The 16743-nt window shown below is 47.1% G+C and overlaps 1 protein-coding gene across 1 annotated transcript in view; it reads right to left on the bottom strand.

Moving 5' to 3' along the window:
- dock1 (dedicator of cytokinesis 1) overlaps positions 1-16743 on the bottom strand; it is a 433218-nt gene that overhangs the window by 6522 nt on the left and 409953 nt on the right. The window contains exons 47-50 of the mRNA XM_080747125.1: positions 14842-14979; positions 10020-10165; positions 9116-9314; positions 6895-7075 (exon numbers count right to left, since the gene is read on the bottom strand). Of these exons, the coding sequence (XP_080603251.1) occupies positions 6895-7075; positions 9116-9314; positions 10020-10165; positions 14842-14979 (664 nt within the window). The remainder of the gene's footprint in view (positions 1-6894; positions 7076-9115; positions 9315-10019; positions 10166-14841; positions 14980-16743) is intronic.

The following is a 16743-nucleotide window of genomic DNA, read 5'->3' as shown; positions in this document are numbered from 1 at the left end:
TGAAAGGTAACCCTACGGCTCCAGCACGTCAACTGGACGCCGCAGGGTCCTCCCAGTCCTCCTCAGGCGCCGCTGCCCCTCCACCCGCCAGTCAAGCGGATGAAGCGGGAGCAGAGGACGTCGATTCTGCAATGGATTTGCTGGATCATCTGACAGTCTACATGCCAGAGTTGGAGAGGAGTTGCCACCTCCTCTCCCCTCTGATGAGGCCGAGGATGATGACGAAATGCCCGGGCAGGAGCCTTCGGTTCCCGCCCCGTATGTCCTCTCCAGGCTGCCGCTGGTGAAGGGATTCACCAAGGCTCTTCATTCCTCATGGAAGACTCATAAAGACCCCAGAAAGCTGTCCTTTTCTGTATTAGATGTGGTTGGAGGTGCGGAGGCAGGCATGTCCACCTGCCCTAACCTGGACCACCTGTTAGCGCAATCCTTTCTAGGCTCCGTCAGACCCCAGTATAAGGATGTGGGCACGGCTAAGAGCGGGCCGTTTGTCGGCCCCGTCGGCACCAACCCGCCAGGGTTCACTGTTCTGGAGGACAAGATGCAGTCGGACAGGGCTCGTAACGCCTACCGGTCCGCTGCTCTGGCCGCTAAGGACCTGAATCTAATCCAGCTCTTGCTCGCTTCCACCAAGGACCTGGTCAAAGGTCTGCCCACGGGGGAGCACACAGCTGAACTGAACACTTTATTTGACATCATGCTGAAGGTCAATTGGCATGCGGTTAAGTGGATGGGCAGGTCCATGGACTACAACCTCCAGTCTGAGAGAGCCCGCTGGCTCGACTATGTCGACCTCGAGCCTAAGAGGGACGTGGGCGAGAAGCCTCTAGGTCCTCGCGGGGAGATGTACAAGTCTCTCATTAACATGGAGAACAGTCCCACCACCCTCATGGGTGGGGGCTTGGAGCTGCTGCAGGGTAGAGTTACCTTCTTCAAGGCGGCTAAGGACATCGTCGAGTCCACTACAGTGCCTCAGGAGGAACCGCAGCAGGCTAGGAGGGTGTCCCGCTCCTCCCGCACCAGAGAGAGGGGCCGCTCTGCTTCTTATAAAAAGCACTCTTCTTCCTCCAGGGGAGCATCTGCAGCCAGGGCGCCTGACAAGCCCCGCAGCAAGGTTGTAGTTCCCGAGCGTGTTCAGCAGCGCCGCACGTCCAGGGATAATAGGCAGCCGTCTTCCTACCGCGGGGGCCGCGGCAGGGGACAGCGGAAATGACACTTTGAAGAGGGAGTTTGTGTCGGGGCGGGGGTCCGAGGTGTCTCTTGGTCCCCTTCCCCCCAAGCGAGAGCGTTTGTTTTCTGTACCCCGCGTCGGGGAAATGAAAATGCCAATGTTTATGCCTCCTGTATCGGGAATAAATATGTTGAAAGAGCAAAGTCTGCCTCTGTCCAACTCTCTCGTACTTGCACAGACGACCCCATTATGCATGTCTCCTGTAGAAATGTTGATGTCCCGTCAGGACTATCTAATCAATCACAGGTTTTATCGTCAACCAGTAATGTTAACGTCAAACAATTATATGGTTCCTCATGCGCGCGAGTGGACTTTCCCTCGCGTGGGCGATGCTATGAATTTAACAATGAGTCAGAAATTCTGTCGGCCTACTATGAGCCCGTGTCAAGGGACAAGCATAAAGGCTTTAGAGCAGGAATTAAACGTAAAAGTTCCTCCCCTGTCAGGGGAGAATGCTTTAGTTGTGGGCGAATCTGCTTATCAGTCGAATCGTTTTGCTCTTCCTGTTTCTCTATCGAGCGAAAGCCGAACGCTTCCGGTTTCACCGGATACGGATTCGCTCGCTCCCCGCTTCCGGTCCAGCCGCCAAAAAGCTCCGCTAGTCAAGCGGTACAACCAGAAGGTGTTTCCGCCTTGCGGCCTATTGAACCCCTGCGCTCCGCTTCCGGGTGTTCTGGATACGGATACGCAGGTCTCCCGCTTCCGGTCCGGCCGCCAAAAAGCTCCGCCGTCACGGAAGCACAGTGGTGGGGTTTCTCTCTCTCAAAACACGCTAGCACGCTGCGCGAGCCAGTGGAAGTTATGCAAACCGAGCCATTGGGTATTTCGAACGATAACCAAGGGTTACAGGTTACAGTTCGCAAATGTACCTCCGCTTTCGAGCAGGGTTATTCATACCAGGGCGCGTGGTTTAAAGGCAGATCTTTTGAGAGAGGAGATCAGCTCGTTGCTAAGCAAGGGTGCTATAGTGGAGCTGGACAGGACCCAATCCCGCCTGGGATTTTGGAGCCGTTATTTCCTGGTGCACAAGAAAGGGGGGGGGCTACGTCCCATCCTGGACTTGAAGGCGCTAAACGTTTACCTGAAGAAATACGTTTTCAGGATGCTAACTGTACCCACCATGTTACGGTCGGTCAGGCAAGGGGATTTCCACTGTTCAGTGGATCTGAAGGATGCTTATCAGCACGTTCTGATTTATCCCCCACACAGGAAATTTCTACGGTTCGCCTTCGAGGGTCGCCTGTACGAATATACAGTACTCCCTTTCGGTCTGTCACTGAGCCCGAGGGTTTTCGTGAAAGTGACCGACGCAGCCATCGCGCCGCTGAGACAGCAGGGCGTCAGGTTGGCTACGTACATCGACGATTGGATGATTTCAGCGAGCTCCGCCCACAAAGTGGCGCGTCACACACAAGTGGTTTTGGCTCACCTAAAGGCCTTAGGTTTCATAGTCAACCACGACAAGAGCATGCTGACTCCAGCACGCCGTCTTACCTTCATTGGGGTCCTTCTGGACTCGTCCGTCATGTCGGCTCGTCTCTCAGAGGAGAGGGTGGACAGGTTTCGGAAATGCCTCAACTCCTTTCAAGTAGGCCAGGAGGTCACTTACAGGAGTTGCATGGTACTGACGGGAATGATGGCTTCCGCAGTACATCTGTTGCGGTTGGGCAGGTTTCATATGAGACCTTTTCAACGATGGATGTTATCACTCGGGATCCCGCCCTCCTTGAAGTACAAGAAGGTTACGGTTTCCCCTTCCTGCGCGATCGCCCTGTCTCCTTGGCGGGTGGAGGGGTTCCTCACCAGCGGAGTCTCGATTGGCGAGGTGGTTTCCCACAAGTCGATCACGACAGACGCCAGTCTCAGTGGGTGGGGAGCCACTTACGAGGGGCGCACAGCGCAGGGGCTTTGGCCTCTGGAGATGAGGAGTCGTCACATCAACTATTTGGAGTTGATGGCTATACTCCTGGCGCTCAAGCATTTCGAGCCTTGGATTTTGCATTGTCATGTTCTGGTCAGGACCGACAATACGACGGCCATGTTTTATGTCAACAAACAAGGAGGCCTGTCGTCGTTGCCACTGGATCGTCTGGCTCGAGAATTGACGGTTTGGTGCTTGTCGCGCCTCAAGTCAATCAGGGCCTTACACGTCCCGGGTCTCCTCAACAGCGGAGCGGATCTCCTGTCCAGGGGAGGTCCTCGCTACGAGGATTGGTCTCTCCACCCCAGGGTGGCGAGCCAGATTTTTCGCAAGTTCGGTCAGCCAGTGGCGGACCTGTTTGCGTCAGCGGAGAATACGAAGTGTCCGTTGTTCTTCGCGGTGAAGGGCAGTCCTCCCTTGGGGTTGGACGCCTTAGCGCACACGTGGCCGAGAGGTCTACTGTACGCGTTTCCCCCCTTCGACATGATCCGTCCCACTCTGGAGAGAGTCAGGAGGTTCGGTCTGGAGATGCTCCTGGTGGCTCCCTACAAGGGCACGTGGAGATCGGCGATCGCCCCTCTCCTTTGCGAACCGGGTTGGCAGCTGCCTCAGTGCAGGGATCTGTTGAGGCAGGCCAGGGGGGAGATATTCCACCAAGACCCGCAGGTCCTAGACCTGTGGGTTTGGCACGTGAAAGGTTAAACCTGCTGGCGGCCGGTTTTTCTTCTGAAGTGGTTGATACCATTCAAAGTGCTAAGGCGCCTTCGACGAGGGCGTCTTATGATGGAAGGTGGAATGCCTTTGAGGACTGGTGTGAGTCGCGTGTTCCGCCGGTGGTGGCTCATGTGGCGTCAGCCCAGGAAATTCTGGAATTTATGCAGGACCGCTTGAAAAGTGGTCTTGCGTTTTCTACCCTTAGGGGGTATCTGGCGGCTATTAATGCCTGTCACCTGGGGGTGGCGGGCAAGGCACCTTCTAAAGTCCCGGAGGTCGTCAAGTTCATGCAAGGAGTTGAACGTTTGAGGCCGGTGACTAGGTCTTTGTTCCCAGTTTGGGATCTGCAGGTGGTTCTGGGGGGCCTATGTCGGGCTCCCTTTGAGCCGCTTGTAGGGATGCCTTTGAAATTTTTGAGTTTCAAGACGGCTCTTTTGCTGGCTTTGGCTACGGCTAAAAGAGTTGGTGACCTGCAAGCTCTCTCGGTGTCTTCGGAGTGCATGCAGTTTATGAACAATGACCTCAAGGTGTTGCTCAAGCCTCATCTTCAGTTTGTTCCTAAGAACATGGTGGTTCCTAAGGAGCCTGTAGTTCTTCTGGCTTTTCATCCTCCTCCGTTTGTCTCGGTGGAGGATGAGCGGCTGAATTGCCTGTGCCCTGTCAGGGCACTGAAGGCCTACTGTGACAGGACTGCTGGTTCTAGAGCTTCTTCTCAGCTCTTCGTGGGAATGGGCAATGTTCTTGTCAGAAAGCCGGTGTCTAGACCCACTCTTTCGAGGTGGATTGTGGATGCTATTAGGCTGGCTTACTCTAGTGCTGGCGTGGAAGTGCCGGTGGCGCTTAAAGCCCATAGTACTAGGGGTGTGGCTACTTCGTGGGCACTGGCAAAGGGAGTCTCCGTGCAGGAGATTTGTGTTTCGGCGAATTGGTCTTCGCCTTCTACCTTTGCAGCCTACTATCACCTGGATATCGAATCCTCTTCGCTAGCGCATTCGGTTCTGGGTGCTGCTGCCTCCTCTACGTCATAGAGGAGTCGGATGTAGCCACCTGGGGTATTGTGGGGGGGACCCTGTGTTTTCCTTATTTAGTGTGTCTTACTTATAAGGCGGACTTGTCCTTTCATTTAGTTGAATGAGGCGGACTTCGGTCTGTCAGGGTCTCTCTCTATTTTCTCATTCCTTCACACCCAGGTCCGGTGGGCCTGGGACCTTCTGGGTGATGGGTCACGCCCGTTTGGGCTGTGCTCACCTGTATGAGGGGTTTGTGGGGGTATGAGAGTAGGTTGTGGCTTAGAGGGGAGTTTAAGAATCCCAAGTGGGAGGTCATCCTGGAATCTTGACAGTAAACGGTAGGTTCCGTACGGAACCATTGTTTACTTAGAGATGGAAGGATGACCTCCCACGTAATGCCCCTCTGTTTCACTGAATGTGGCAGAGAGTGGTATTAAGAGGATGTTACTTCCGCCTCCGGGGGCTTTTATAGCCTGGAGGCGGGTCACTCTGGTTTGAGTGACAGGCCCTTCCTACCTACGTTAGTACGGGAGCTGAAGTAGTTTCTCTGAATGATCGCCAGGGGGCGACATTACCCAAGTGGGAGGTCATCCTTCCATCTCTAAGTAAACAATGGTTCCGTACGGAACCTACCGATCTAATGGAGTTATTTAGTCAGAAGCTCTTGTTAAATATTTATAAAACCCAAAGGACACACTAAACCACCTTTTTTTTTAATAGCAACAACAGCAGATCTACAAGGGACGTGCTGGCCATTGGGAAAAGCGGGACAACTCCCCAACGGACGGTCCATTCCCGGCCGGTCCAGGCTGGCTATGAAAAAAACAAACGAAAAAAAACAAAAAAACAAACGAATGGCCGCTGGTAATTACGGTAACCGCCTTCGTTCCATTTTGGGGGCTGGGCGGCCTAAAATCACAGTAACCGCTCATCGGTTAGTAATTGGGGCCTTGCAGCGCGTCCGGAAGGCAAAAAACAAAACATGTAACTGTGTCTATGATGCTTTATCGTTAGTACATGTCCTTATAAGACCATGTTTAGAATAGCATCTCTGTTAGAATGAGAGTATAAGACTTGTCTGAAAATGAGGCAGAGGGAGGCTTGTGCCCGGAGAGGTCTGTTGGGAGGAGGCCAGAAGGCCTGGCTCCTCAAGGATCTGTAATGCTGATACTCTGTTCAACTTTTTGACTTTTAAATAAATCTTTGTCAATCCTTCAAATCCTTCATCCTTGAGGAACATTAATTTTTCCATCATAGCAGACGCGACCTTCCAATGAGGGCCTCTCCAACTCCGTTTCCAGGGCTGAATCAGGGGCACAGCACGACCCGACTACAAGTGCACGATGCATCACATTGAGAGAGAGAGAGAGGGGGACAGAGAGTCCTGGCCGGGGGGCTCAGATACCCAAATTCACATCTGTTCTCCCAGGAGACACAAAGAAGTAGTTTCCTCTCCACACCACACGCTCTCACTTATACATTCTACTGACAGAGAGAGACAGAGAGAGAGAGACAGACACTACGGATGGGAGTATCATGGAGATTTTAATTATCGTGAAATTGTCTTCTGTCATGCACTGGGATCAATTCACCTTTGATCCACTTAAACCCTCTACAATTGGTAAAACACACCTGTAAACATACATGATACAGTCTTTTTTTCACCCTATCAAATCTCTTTGCCAAGATCTACAAGCTCACAACGCGTCGCTTTGCCAGCTTGTAGATCTGCTATGTTTTGGCAAATGTTCTGCCCCAGAATATGGATTCAGGGGTTCAAGCGGTTGATAAAAGTGCCATTTTAAGAGTATTAGGCATATTTTGAATATCGCGATAATATCGTAAATCGCTAACATTTTGGTCACAATAATCGTGACATGACATTTTTGTATCGACACACACACACACACACACACACACACACACACACACACACACACACACACACACACACACACACACACACACACACACACACACACACACACACACACACACACACACACACAGGTTCTTACTGGAGCCTGTGTGCAGGCTGAAGGAGAGCTTGCTCCGGGGCGTGATGGGAGGGGGTCCCGGCGAAGAGGACGAGGAGTTGGAGGAGGACGACGGGGGTCCAGGGGACACGGAGAGACGCTTGTCCCCCCCCATCAGGCTGAGGACCTGGCTCTTTGGTCTCTGAGGCCGCAGTGGGCTGATCTGGAAGACAGAGAGAGAGAGAGACACCAGTGGCGTCGGTTCAGAAAAAGCTAAGGTATGGCAACATGACTGGTGTCTTGCACGCGCACGAAGGTGCAAGACCAGTCATGTTTTCACTAGTTTATTTTTTATCTTTTTAATGATAAATGCAAAACGAACGGTTTTGGACATACAGGGTTTTCAGCCGACAGCGACGACATACAAGTACACGCGTGCGCGAGGCACACGATCAGATAATGTCACAAATCACGATACATAGGTCATTATTGAGCACTCAAGAGTTGGAAAACTTGAATTACACCCGGAATCGATATAAAGCCGCGCTGAGATCAGCCGCTGGAAGTTATCCAACTGCATCTAAATGGAAGACGTGGCCAAGAAGGAGGTCGATGCCATACAGGATCATTTACAGGAGCTAACTGCTGTTTGCTGCTTCGCTCTGAGCATCCATCGAGGAGTCCATGCACATACTAAGACCAGCTTGATTCTAGGGATGGAACTATGCATTATTCAGTGGTGTAAAGAAACTAAGTACATTTACTCAAGCACTGTACTTTAAGTTCAATTTATTTTACTTTACTACAGTATTTCTAGTTTTTAGTACTTTTACTTCTATTCCACTCCTAAGAGGCAAATATTATACTTTTTACTCCATTAGAAATATTTGATTTGATTATTATAATATAAAACGTACATTAAGCACTTCAATCCTATATACATTTCGGCCATTTGAAAATAGCCGGTTTGCCATTTTCAAAAGATTTTTATACTTTTGAAAACTTGTGAAATGGGACATTCTGCACAATGAGTACTTTCAACTTTTGGTAATTTAATTACACTTTGATATCAATACTTTTGTACTTACTCTAGTTAATGTTGAATAACGGACCTTTACTTGTAACTTCTACTATTTCTACTATTGCAGTATTGATACTTTTAGTTAAGTAAAAACATATATATACTTTTTCCACCACTGGCATTATTTCCTTACAGAGCATATCGATTACTTCTTCGATTAATTTAAATAATCAATTTGTAAGATTTATACTGTACATCAGGTTGGTGCCTGGGATGTTTTCCTCTGCCCTTCTGGGTGAGTGTGTGTGTTTGTGGGTGTGTGATTGTGGGTGAAAGTAATGCACATTTTAAAGCACTTTGGATAAAGGCATTATATAAATGCACCATTTACCATTTAATACCTCCCCTGGGCTACTCCAAAAGTGTACATTAAAAAGCAACTTTATAATCTGACAAACTCAAATAAAGCCTGCCAAGAAACAGCACATAAATAATTCAGCAATACACTCACATTTTGTAATGTGTCAAGTGTCAACATGTATGACGCACACCATGACGTTAAGTAGTGCAGGGAATACAAGACCGCTTGCCCCTAAACATGCTTAGCCTTGCATAGCCAGACTATATCACTGCGTGCCAAGGGCTTTTTGTTTTGCACCAGCGGAATTGTCTGACTCCAGGCTAAAACACGCTCGCCCCTGATCAAATCCGACGACCTCGGAATGGTATTCCACCAGGTGGCCACATCGTGGAGTTTCTTACATTGTGGAGGCCCTTAAATCCGCCGTGCTCAGTGGGTTTCATTGCAATCCGCCTAGTGGATTTTGGAGAATTTCTTGCCCGGAGGGTGGCAGTGGTTCTCAAACCTTTTTAATTTCAAGGACCACCATAACTCTGAGAGTATACAAATGGAACCAAATTGACACGTCATTTGTACACTCTCAGAGTTACAGACCTGTAAGGGTCCATTTCTTGGAACCCCCTCAAGGACCTCACTAACAGAGGAGCACGGCACTAGAGGAAAGGCCTTGGGGTGGCCGTCCCCTGGGAGAGCATGAGTGCACTCAGTGGGGGTTCATTCAACTTCGGATGGTTGCAGTGTCAGAGCTTTTTCTCAGATGTGTGATGTGATGAACCCCAAGATGTCTTGTTTTTTTTCCAACATCGAAACCATTAAAATAACTGAAAAACAGACGAGACGAGAAGAGAAGAGAAGAGAAGAGAAGAGTTGTGTCTCTGTACCGTCTCTGACAGTATGACAGCCTCGGCGGGCTGCAGGGAGATGTCCGTGGTCTTCATCTCCTTGTCGAAGATCTCCTGGTGCTTGCTGTTCCTCTTCTCCTTCTTCTTGTCCTTCCGCTCTCTCTCTGGCTCGTCTCGGTCCAGCTTGTCCTGAGACTTAGTGTGCAGTTTCTTTGGCAGGAGAGGCTCCAAGGCGAAGCTAAGAAAGGCAAGACAATGGTCCTGGATATACATCAGTGGATCTCACACTGTTTGAATTCAAATGTGATTAAATGAAGCTTTCTGTAGCTTGATAGATTCACTATTTTGCACCGTAAAAACTAATGGCTATAATTAATAAATAAGTGGTTAATTCATATGTTTCTACAGTATATACAATTGTAGAGGAACTAAAGTGGTGAAAGACTTGCATACCACAACATTCTTTGTGGTATGCGAGTAAGGATTACTTTAAGGAGTCATCCTTACATCATTTGTGGTGTAAGTCTTTCACTATTTTAGTTCCTCTTAGTTTTTATCGCATCCACAATCAACCTTGAATTGAGCACAACAGTCTACCCCGGAGTATAGAAAAAGAAAAGAAATATATAACAAAAAAACTACATTTGGATTAATCGAAAAAGTAATCAATAGAATAATGCCTAAGACAAAAATAGCTGTTTGCAGCCATATTAGTGTAGTGCAGTAGTTCTCAAAGTGGATTCCAGGGACTCTGTGGGTTTCTTTAGGGGGGTCTAAATTGACCCATACAAGTCTGTAACTCTGATAATATACAAATGGAGCCAAATGAACGCTTTAACAGGTTCATGTTGTACACTGTCAGAGTTAAGGGGAGACCTTGAAATGTGAACGTTTGAGAAACACTGGTGTAGTGGAGCGGTGAGGCTTGATGGGGGTCTCTTACCCGTCCGAGCCGGGCCTGGAGGAGGGGGAGTTGTCGGAGGAGAGGGAGTTGACGGAGGCCACAGACAGAGGCCTCTGGGAGGAGGGCATGGTGAAGGAGCGCACCATGGAGCGAGGACGAGACCCCCGGCGGTCCTCTGCTGCAGGCTGGATGGAGGAGACACACACACACGCACACGCACACGCACACGCACACACACACACACACACACACACACACACACACACACACACACACGGAAGGAACATAATGTAATATCTAGGTTTTTGTATTGGTATATGTTAGGGACTATGGATGAAAATGTGCATTCTTGCTGACTCCCGATGTATACACACTCTCAACTCTACTGTATGTAGTCTTGTGGTGGTGTTCATAGCTATGTGTATGTGGGTGAGCACGCGCGCGCGCGTGTGTGTGTGTGAGTTTGTGTGCACGTGCGTTGGGAAGGTCACGGAGCGACTACTGTATATATTTGTGTTTATATCTGTTTTATGACTTTTTTGGGTGCTATATAATATATACAGTAGATACAGAATTTTTAACTTTGTATTAGAATATTATCTTTTTTGTTTGTGTACTTCTGTTATTGTTGTTTTTATCTGTTTTTTATCAGTTTTACACTGCTTATACTGCTATGGGGCTGGCGTACTGCTTTTTTGGCCCTGTTTTTTAATCTCCATGTCTCAGGTTTGCCTTACCTCACCTCTACACACGCACACACAGTGGCTTACTACGATCCATACGGTTTAATCATACAGCTTGCTTTAAAGGGAATTTTATATGAAGTTTATGGTTCTGGGGATATTTCCTTTAGCGAGCTGCACATCCTTGCCTACTGCTGTGGCACGCCGCTCTGTCCTTGAGCTTTGGAACACATGCATGCACGCACGCATGCACATTTCCAAAAGTCACCTATTACGTATAGGCAAATCATTACGTGTTTAAATTGAAGGCCACTGGAACCCGGGGGTCTCGCACGTGGAAAGCCAACATCTTAACCAACTTAAAGTGCAGGTGCCATGATTTTCCCCTCTATAAAACATGATTATCTACAATTATGATTATACTAGGAGGAATAATTTTTCCAAAAAAGTGTACAGAAAGCGTTAAAATTATGTTTTTATGTGGCCACACACCAGTTCATTGGTATGCGTGGTTGTCATGGTGGGTGGTGACCCAGCTGAAGTTAGCCACACCCACGTGTGTTGGGTGAATGGTAATTAGGGGAGGGGTTGATTCTATGATGTAATAAGTATGGGTGTTTTTGGAACGGCACGTCTGACCCAGCAGGTGGCATCCTCCAGCTAAAAACCCCAAAAAAAGGGAATGCATAATTTCTCATAACAACCACACCAGGGGGTCTAATGAACTACTGTCAACCTCCTTGACACATGAAAACCAGAAAAAGTACAAAACTATGGCACCACCTCTTTAAGCTGCTGTTTTCACAACTTTTGTGTGATGAACTACAGCATTCATTTCCCAAAAAAGAATTGAAATTTGGAGATATGAGGCAACTAAATTCCACTGGCTGCTTCTGACCAATAGCTGCAGGCTGGAGAATGAGCACTGCGTTGCTGCGGGTGAATGCCCTCGCTGCGTTCATGATCTGCTCGCTGGACAATATACTGTCCTGACTGCTGCTGCATGCTGCATTCATTGAAGCATTACAGCAGACAAGAGGAGCAGAAGCTACAGCTTGGGAAAAATATCACCAATGTGGTGTGTTTGCAGCAGAGTGGGGATATGGTACGGAGAGCCAATTGGCCTGGGTGTGGACTGCTAGTTGAAAGCCGGCGGAACAAGTATCTAAACATGGTAAATGTAATCAGTTAATCTAAGGGTGCCTGGTAACTCAACCAAGGCAATTGAGTTATAGATTGATCGATTATGTATGTATGTATGTACGTACAGTACTATGTATGTATGTACGTATGTACGTATGTACGTATCTATTTATCTATCTATCTATCTATCTATCTATCTATCTACCTACCTACCTACCTACCTACCAACCACATGCTCCTTGGGAAAACCAGTGTTCAAATCCGATTTTCTCGCTCGTCTCCCCTCTCTCTCCGACCTCAGCTTCCCTTTCTCTCTGTCTACACTCTCCTAGCCAGATGAAGCAGAAAATGCCTAAAATACCGTATAATCTTTTCTAAAAGAGCAATGAATCTGACAGTACTTAAAGACTGACATGAACAAAGCCCCCCCGACAGCCAAAACCTCTCCGTGCTGAAAGTGGTTTTAAAAGGGGGGACAAAAAGAAGAAGAGAGATCTGATAGCGGAGCCATTTATATCATGGGCCAGATAAGTGCTTGGCTTTTCCTCGCTTTTTTGAAAAGGTCACAGCCCTTTTTCGCTTTAATGCGAGCGAGGGCCTTCCTTACCTCGGGCGAGATGGAGAGAAAAGCTTGGCTGAGCAGTGAGCAACGATTAAGTCCGTACCGTGGGCGTCGTCGGGCGGAAACCGCGGATCTACACATTTCAACTTTTTGTGTTTTTCTTTAGTGAATTCTTCACCATACAAGAGTGTCACACAAAATCAGTGAAAATAGGAGATCTAACGACGCGTCGCAGCGCGACGCTTTGTGAGCCTGTAGATAGGCTATTTTAAATATTTCAAAAATGTTTACGAAAAAAAAAATATATATAACCTACAAGGTTTCCACCTGACAGCGTCGATATCAGAGAAGTCCTTCACAGCCCTCTGCACTTAAAACACTACCCCTCCCCCGCTACCCTCAACCACCAGCTGACTTCAGCTAAAAACCAGCAGCCTGAGAGTAACTAAGTACTGTAAGTAAATGTTGAGGTACTTTTTTTCTTTACATGAGTATTTTGCGTTCCCTCGATACTTCTATACTTCCCCTCCGCTACAGTACATCTTAGAGGCACTTGTTTTTTATTCAACTCTGTTTATTTGACGGCGTTAGCTACTGTACTAGTTACTTTTCATATTTAAATTAGGCCTATTATTACAAAACACACGTGCAATGCTGTAGCCGCTGTGACCTCTGGGGTCACTTGCTCTTTCTCCTTCTCCTCCGCTGCTGAGTCCATTTGCGTAAGCGAGAGGGAGGCATATTTCTGGATCAAAGATTGATTGATCATGGTGGAATTTTCAATTGACTATTCAAAAATGGCCAATCTAAAAGCTCACAACGTTGATGCAGTGAGACGTGTTGTGAGCTCGTAGACTGGGTAACTTCGAACCTTTGAAAAAACATGACATTGTGAAATGGGACATTCTGCTGGGTACTTTTGGTACTTTACGCAAGTCTATTTTGATGCCATATCCTTTTGTGCTTTTACTCAAGTGAAATGCTCAATACAGGGCTTTCATTGTTACCTTTATTTAACCCATTTAGGCCTAGAATTATTTAATGCTTTAACTACTGAAAAAATAGCAGATATACAAGCTCACGAGTGCCGCGTTGCGAGCTTGTAGATCTGCTATTTTTGAAAAATCGTGATTTCTTTTGCAAGTCTTTGAATATATGTTTTTAAAAGCAAACATTTGTAACTCAAATATTTGCTTCTGGGTGGTCGCTGGAACAACATATTTTAAGATGGGGGGGTCCGTGGCCAAATACATGTGATTTTGGGGTTCCTTGACATGAAAAGATTTGAGAACCACTGATTTAGAAGAAGGATTTAAAAAACACTTCACGATTAAAACAAAATAGCAGATCTACAAGCTCGCAGCGCGGCACTCGGTGCCGAGCTGTGAGTTTGTATATCTTCTATGTTTAATAGTTAAAGCATAAAATAATGGTAGATATGACACAGATTTGCGTTCACGTGTAAATGGGTTAAGTAAAAACAATTGTGAGTACTTCTTCCGCCACTGCTTTAGAACACAACCTCAGCTCCCCATGCCGAGCACCAGCGGCTGACTTCAGCTAAAAGCAGATGTGTGTGTGAGGGAGGGATGCACCACCTAACTCCACTCGGAGGGATTAGCAGCAGCCGGCGTGAAAAAACACACAAACAAAGCTTTTAGCGACGTCCTCATGAGAGATCTGGGATGATAGCATTAATCAAAAGCAAGACCTCCGTGTGGTTTTTATCTCCTTCGGCGGGGCATCCGCTAAACGCCTCGATTGTAAATCGTAATTGCTAGCAATTGCCGCCTTGCACTTGTGTCGTGTACATGCATTTTCAAACGGAGAGAAGCCTTAACTGCTTAAAGGCTTGAATTCATGGTGCTTTTTTTTGCGTTTGTCGCATTCCTAAGCCAATAATTTGAAGACAAGGTCAACGGGCAGTAGAAGACTCTGCCGGTCATCAAATTAGAGGCCCAGGAATGCGACAAAAACTAAGAAATCTCCATGAATTGAAGGCTTCGTGGGGTGTGTAACAAACCCAGGCCTTTAAGTCCTAGTTTATATTTTGTTGTATCGTGTAAAAATGCTATTTCAGTATCAAACTTAGCTGATATTTTAGTACCAGGAAGACTTTGGAGTAGGGATGTCTGATATTATTGGCCTCCCGAAAATGATGGCAGATAATAGCATAAAAACTTAACATCGTAAAATATCGCTATCAGTTTTTATGTCAATGTATTTGTTTTACTGTCTGTTCTGTCTGTGAGGTCTGAACTGATTAATAAGTTGTAATTCGGGTGGGGTGGGGTGGGGGGGGGGGGTCCCCAGTTAAAATATGATTATTTTGGGGGTCACGGCCTGAAAAGGTTGAGAACCGCTGTTTTAAAGGACAGAGTTGTTTTGCTTCTATTTTGTGCATGGACGTTTAAAAGGCACGGACCGTTGCTGTGCAGCTCAGGTCAGCCTATAGAAAACAGGAGGCACTCACCAGGGTCTTCACCCCATACTGTTTCTCCACCTTCTCGCGGAGCTGCTTGAAACAGGCCTCCAGGCGGTCGTGGAAGGGCCTCAGAGCCTCCGTCACCTTCTCCCCGTGGATCCGAACTCCGTCGGCCAGGTACGGGATCTGGGCGGGGGAGCAGAGTGGTGGTTACCGTGGGTTCTCATTAGACAAAAGCATTTTTCCCACCAAAATCACAACTTGCTTTCATGCCCTGCCCCCCTGAAGATGACGCAGGATGCAACTCGTACGCATGACGCCGTTTGACGCATTACGTCAAACGAAACTAGCGTATTAAAAAAAGAACAGCAAAACAGGATGCAGAGAGAGAGAGAGAGAGAGAGAGAGAGAGAGAGAGAGAGAGAGAGAGAGAGAGAGAGAGAGAGAGAGAGAGGCTGAGTGAGAAGGAAGGAAGAGGAGAATTAAGGGCTGAAACTGCTGAAAAAAAACAGCAATTAGGAAAGTCCTCTGCCACAGTCAATGTCAGGAGGCTCTCCGCTCACTGCACTGCCGACTTCTGAGTCCTGAGTGTGAATTTAACTCTCTGAGTTTAAGTGTCACCCCGAGTGTTAAATCCAGGCAGGGAGGAGGAGGAATGTCAACGATGGAGGGGAGGGGGGGGGGGGGGGGGGGGGGAGCAAGCATCAGTTTTTCTTCCAGTTACTCAGAAACACTGGGTTCAATTCTTTCCCTGCTGTCTTTTATCTCGGCATGATTCTGTGCTACGGAACAACACATGGCAAGTCTTCAGCGGCGGAAGAAAGTAGCAATATCACAATGCAAAAATAATTTGTCTTAGGTAAAAGTAGGCCTACAACATCTGGCAATAAAATACAAGTACCAAAGTAAAATAACGCTTTTTTTTTAAAATTGCAGATCTACAGGCTTGTAGAGAGTCTATCTACAAAAAGGTAAAGTATTTGTCTCTGAGATGTAGCGGCGAAGAAGTATAGGCTAATAAAATTATTCTCCACTACATCCCAGAGGCAAATATTTCACTAATAGTAGAAGTAGTATATTATACACAGTATTAAAAAGGGACATACTCAAGTAAACGTAACTCAAAATTGTACTTAAGTACAGCACAAGTCAATTTACTTTTTTCCACCAATACAAAATCCCAGCACTACGGTCCACCTCTGGCAAACAAGCACTGTACAGCAGGTTTGTGGTAATAAGGTGCTTATTGCATCAAGAGGCACCTCGGCAAGGCAACGGCGGCAGTAAGTGAGAAATATCGTGCCAGGCCCAGAGGGAATGCGCCTCGCGCTTTTTACTCTCATGAATAAGTAAAAAGCACAAAACAAAAATAATAAACTGCATTAGACGGGGACTTAATTCACGCTTTTTTAATGTTACCAGAGTCCTGGCGAGAGAGCGGGTGCATTTATGGAAAAAAGCTGAAAAATACACAGAGTTAAACAACACGGTACTCCTGCAACCTAGTCTCCAGGGTTCGATTTGTGTGTGTGTGTGTGTGTGTGTGTGTGTGTGTGTGTGTGTGTGTGTGTGTGTGTGTGTGTGTGTGTGTGTGTGTGTTGAAATCCCACCCTCGCGACGTTGACATAATAAAATAAAAAGGCGGGTGGGGAAAAAAAAGTGTTGCGCTGAGAATGAATCATTTGCCTTGGTTTTAATGCTCCATTATATGCCTTGTCAGATCCCCCAGAATGCTTTGGGCTATCCAGCCCAAAGCATCAAACAAGTTCCACATCCACCCCCTGGTCATTCTTTTTTTAATCGCTGGTGGGGATGTGTTTTATCCCTCCTTCTGCTCAGACTGAATTAAATACATACATTAAATAGATATAAAAAAAAAAAAAAAAAATGCTATTTTCAAAGTGGGTAGTGTATCTCTAAAGTCATGTCATCAACATGGATCTGTCCCAT

The sequence above is a fragment of the Nannobrachium achirus genome (genome assembly GCF_963921795.1).
Source record: "Nannobrachium achirus genome assembly, chromosome: 18".
NCBI lineage: Eukaryota > Metazoa > Chordata > Actinopteri > Myctophiformes > Myctophidae > Nannobrachium > Nannobrachium achirus.
Note: the sequence above shows the minus strand (reverse complement) of the source record. Positions and strands in the feature narration are given on the sequence as shown.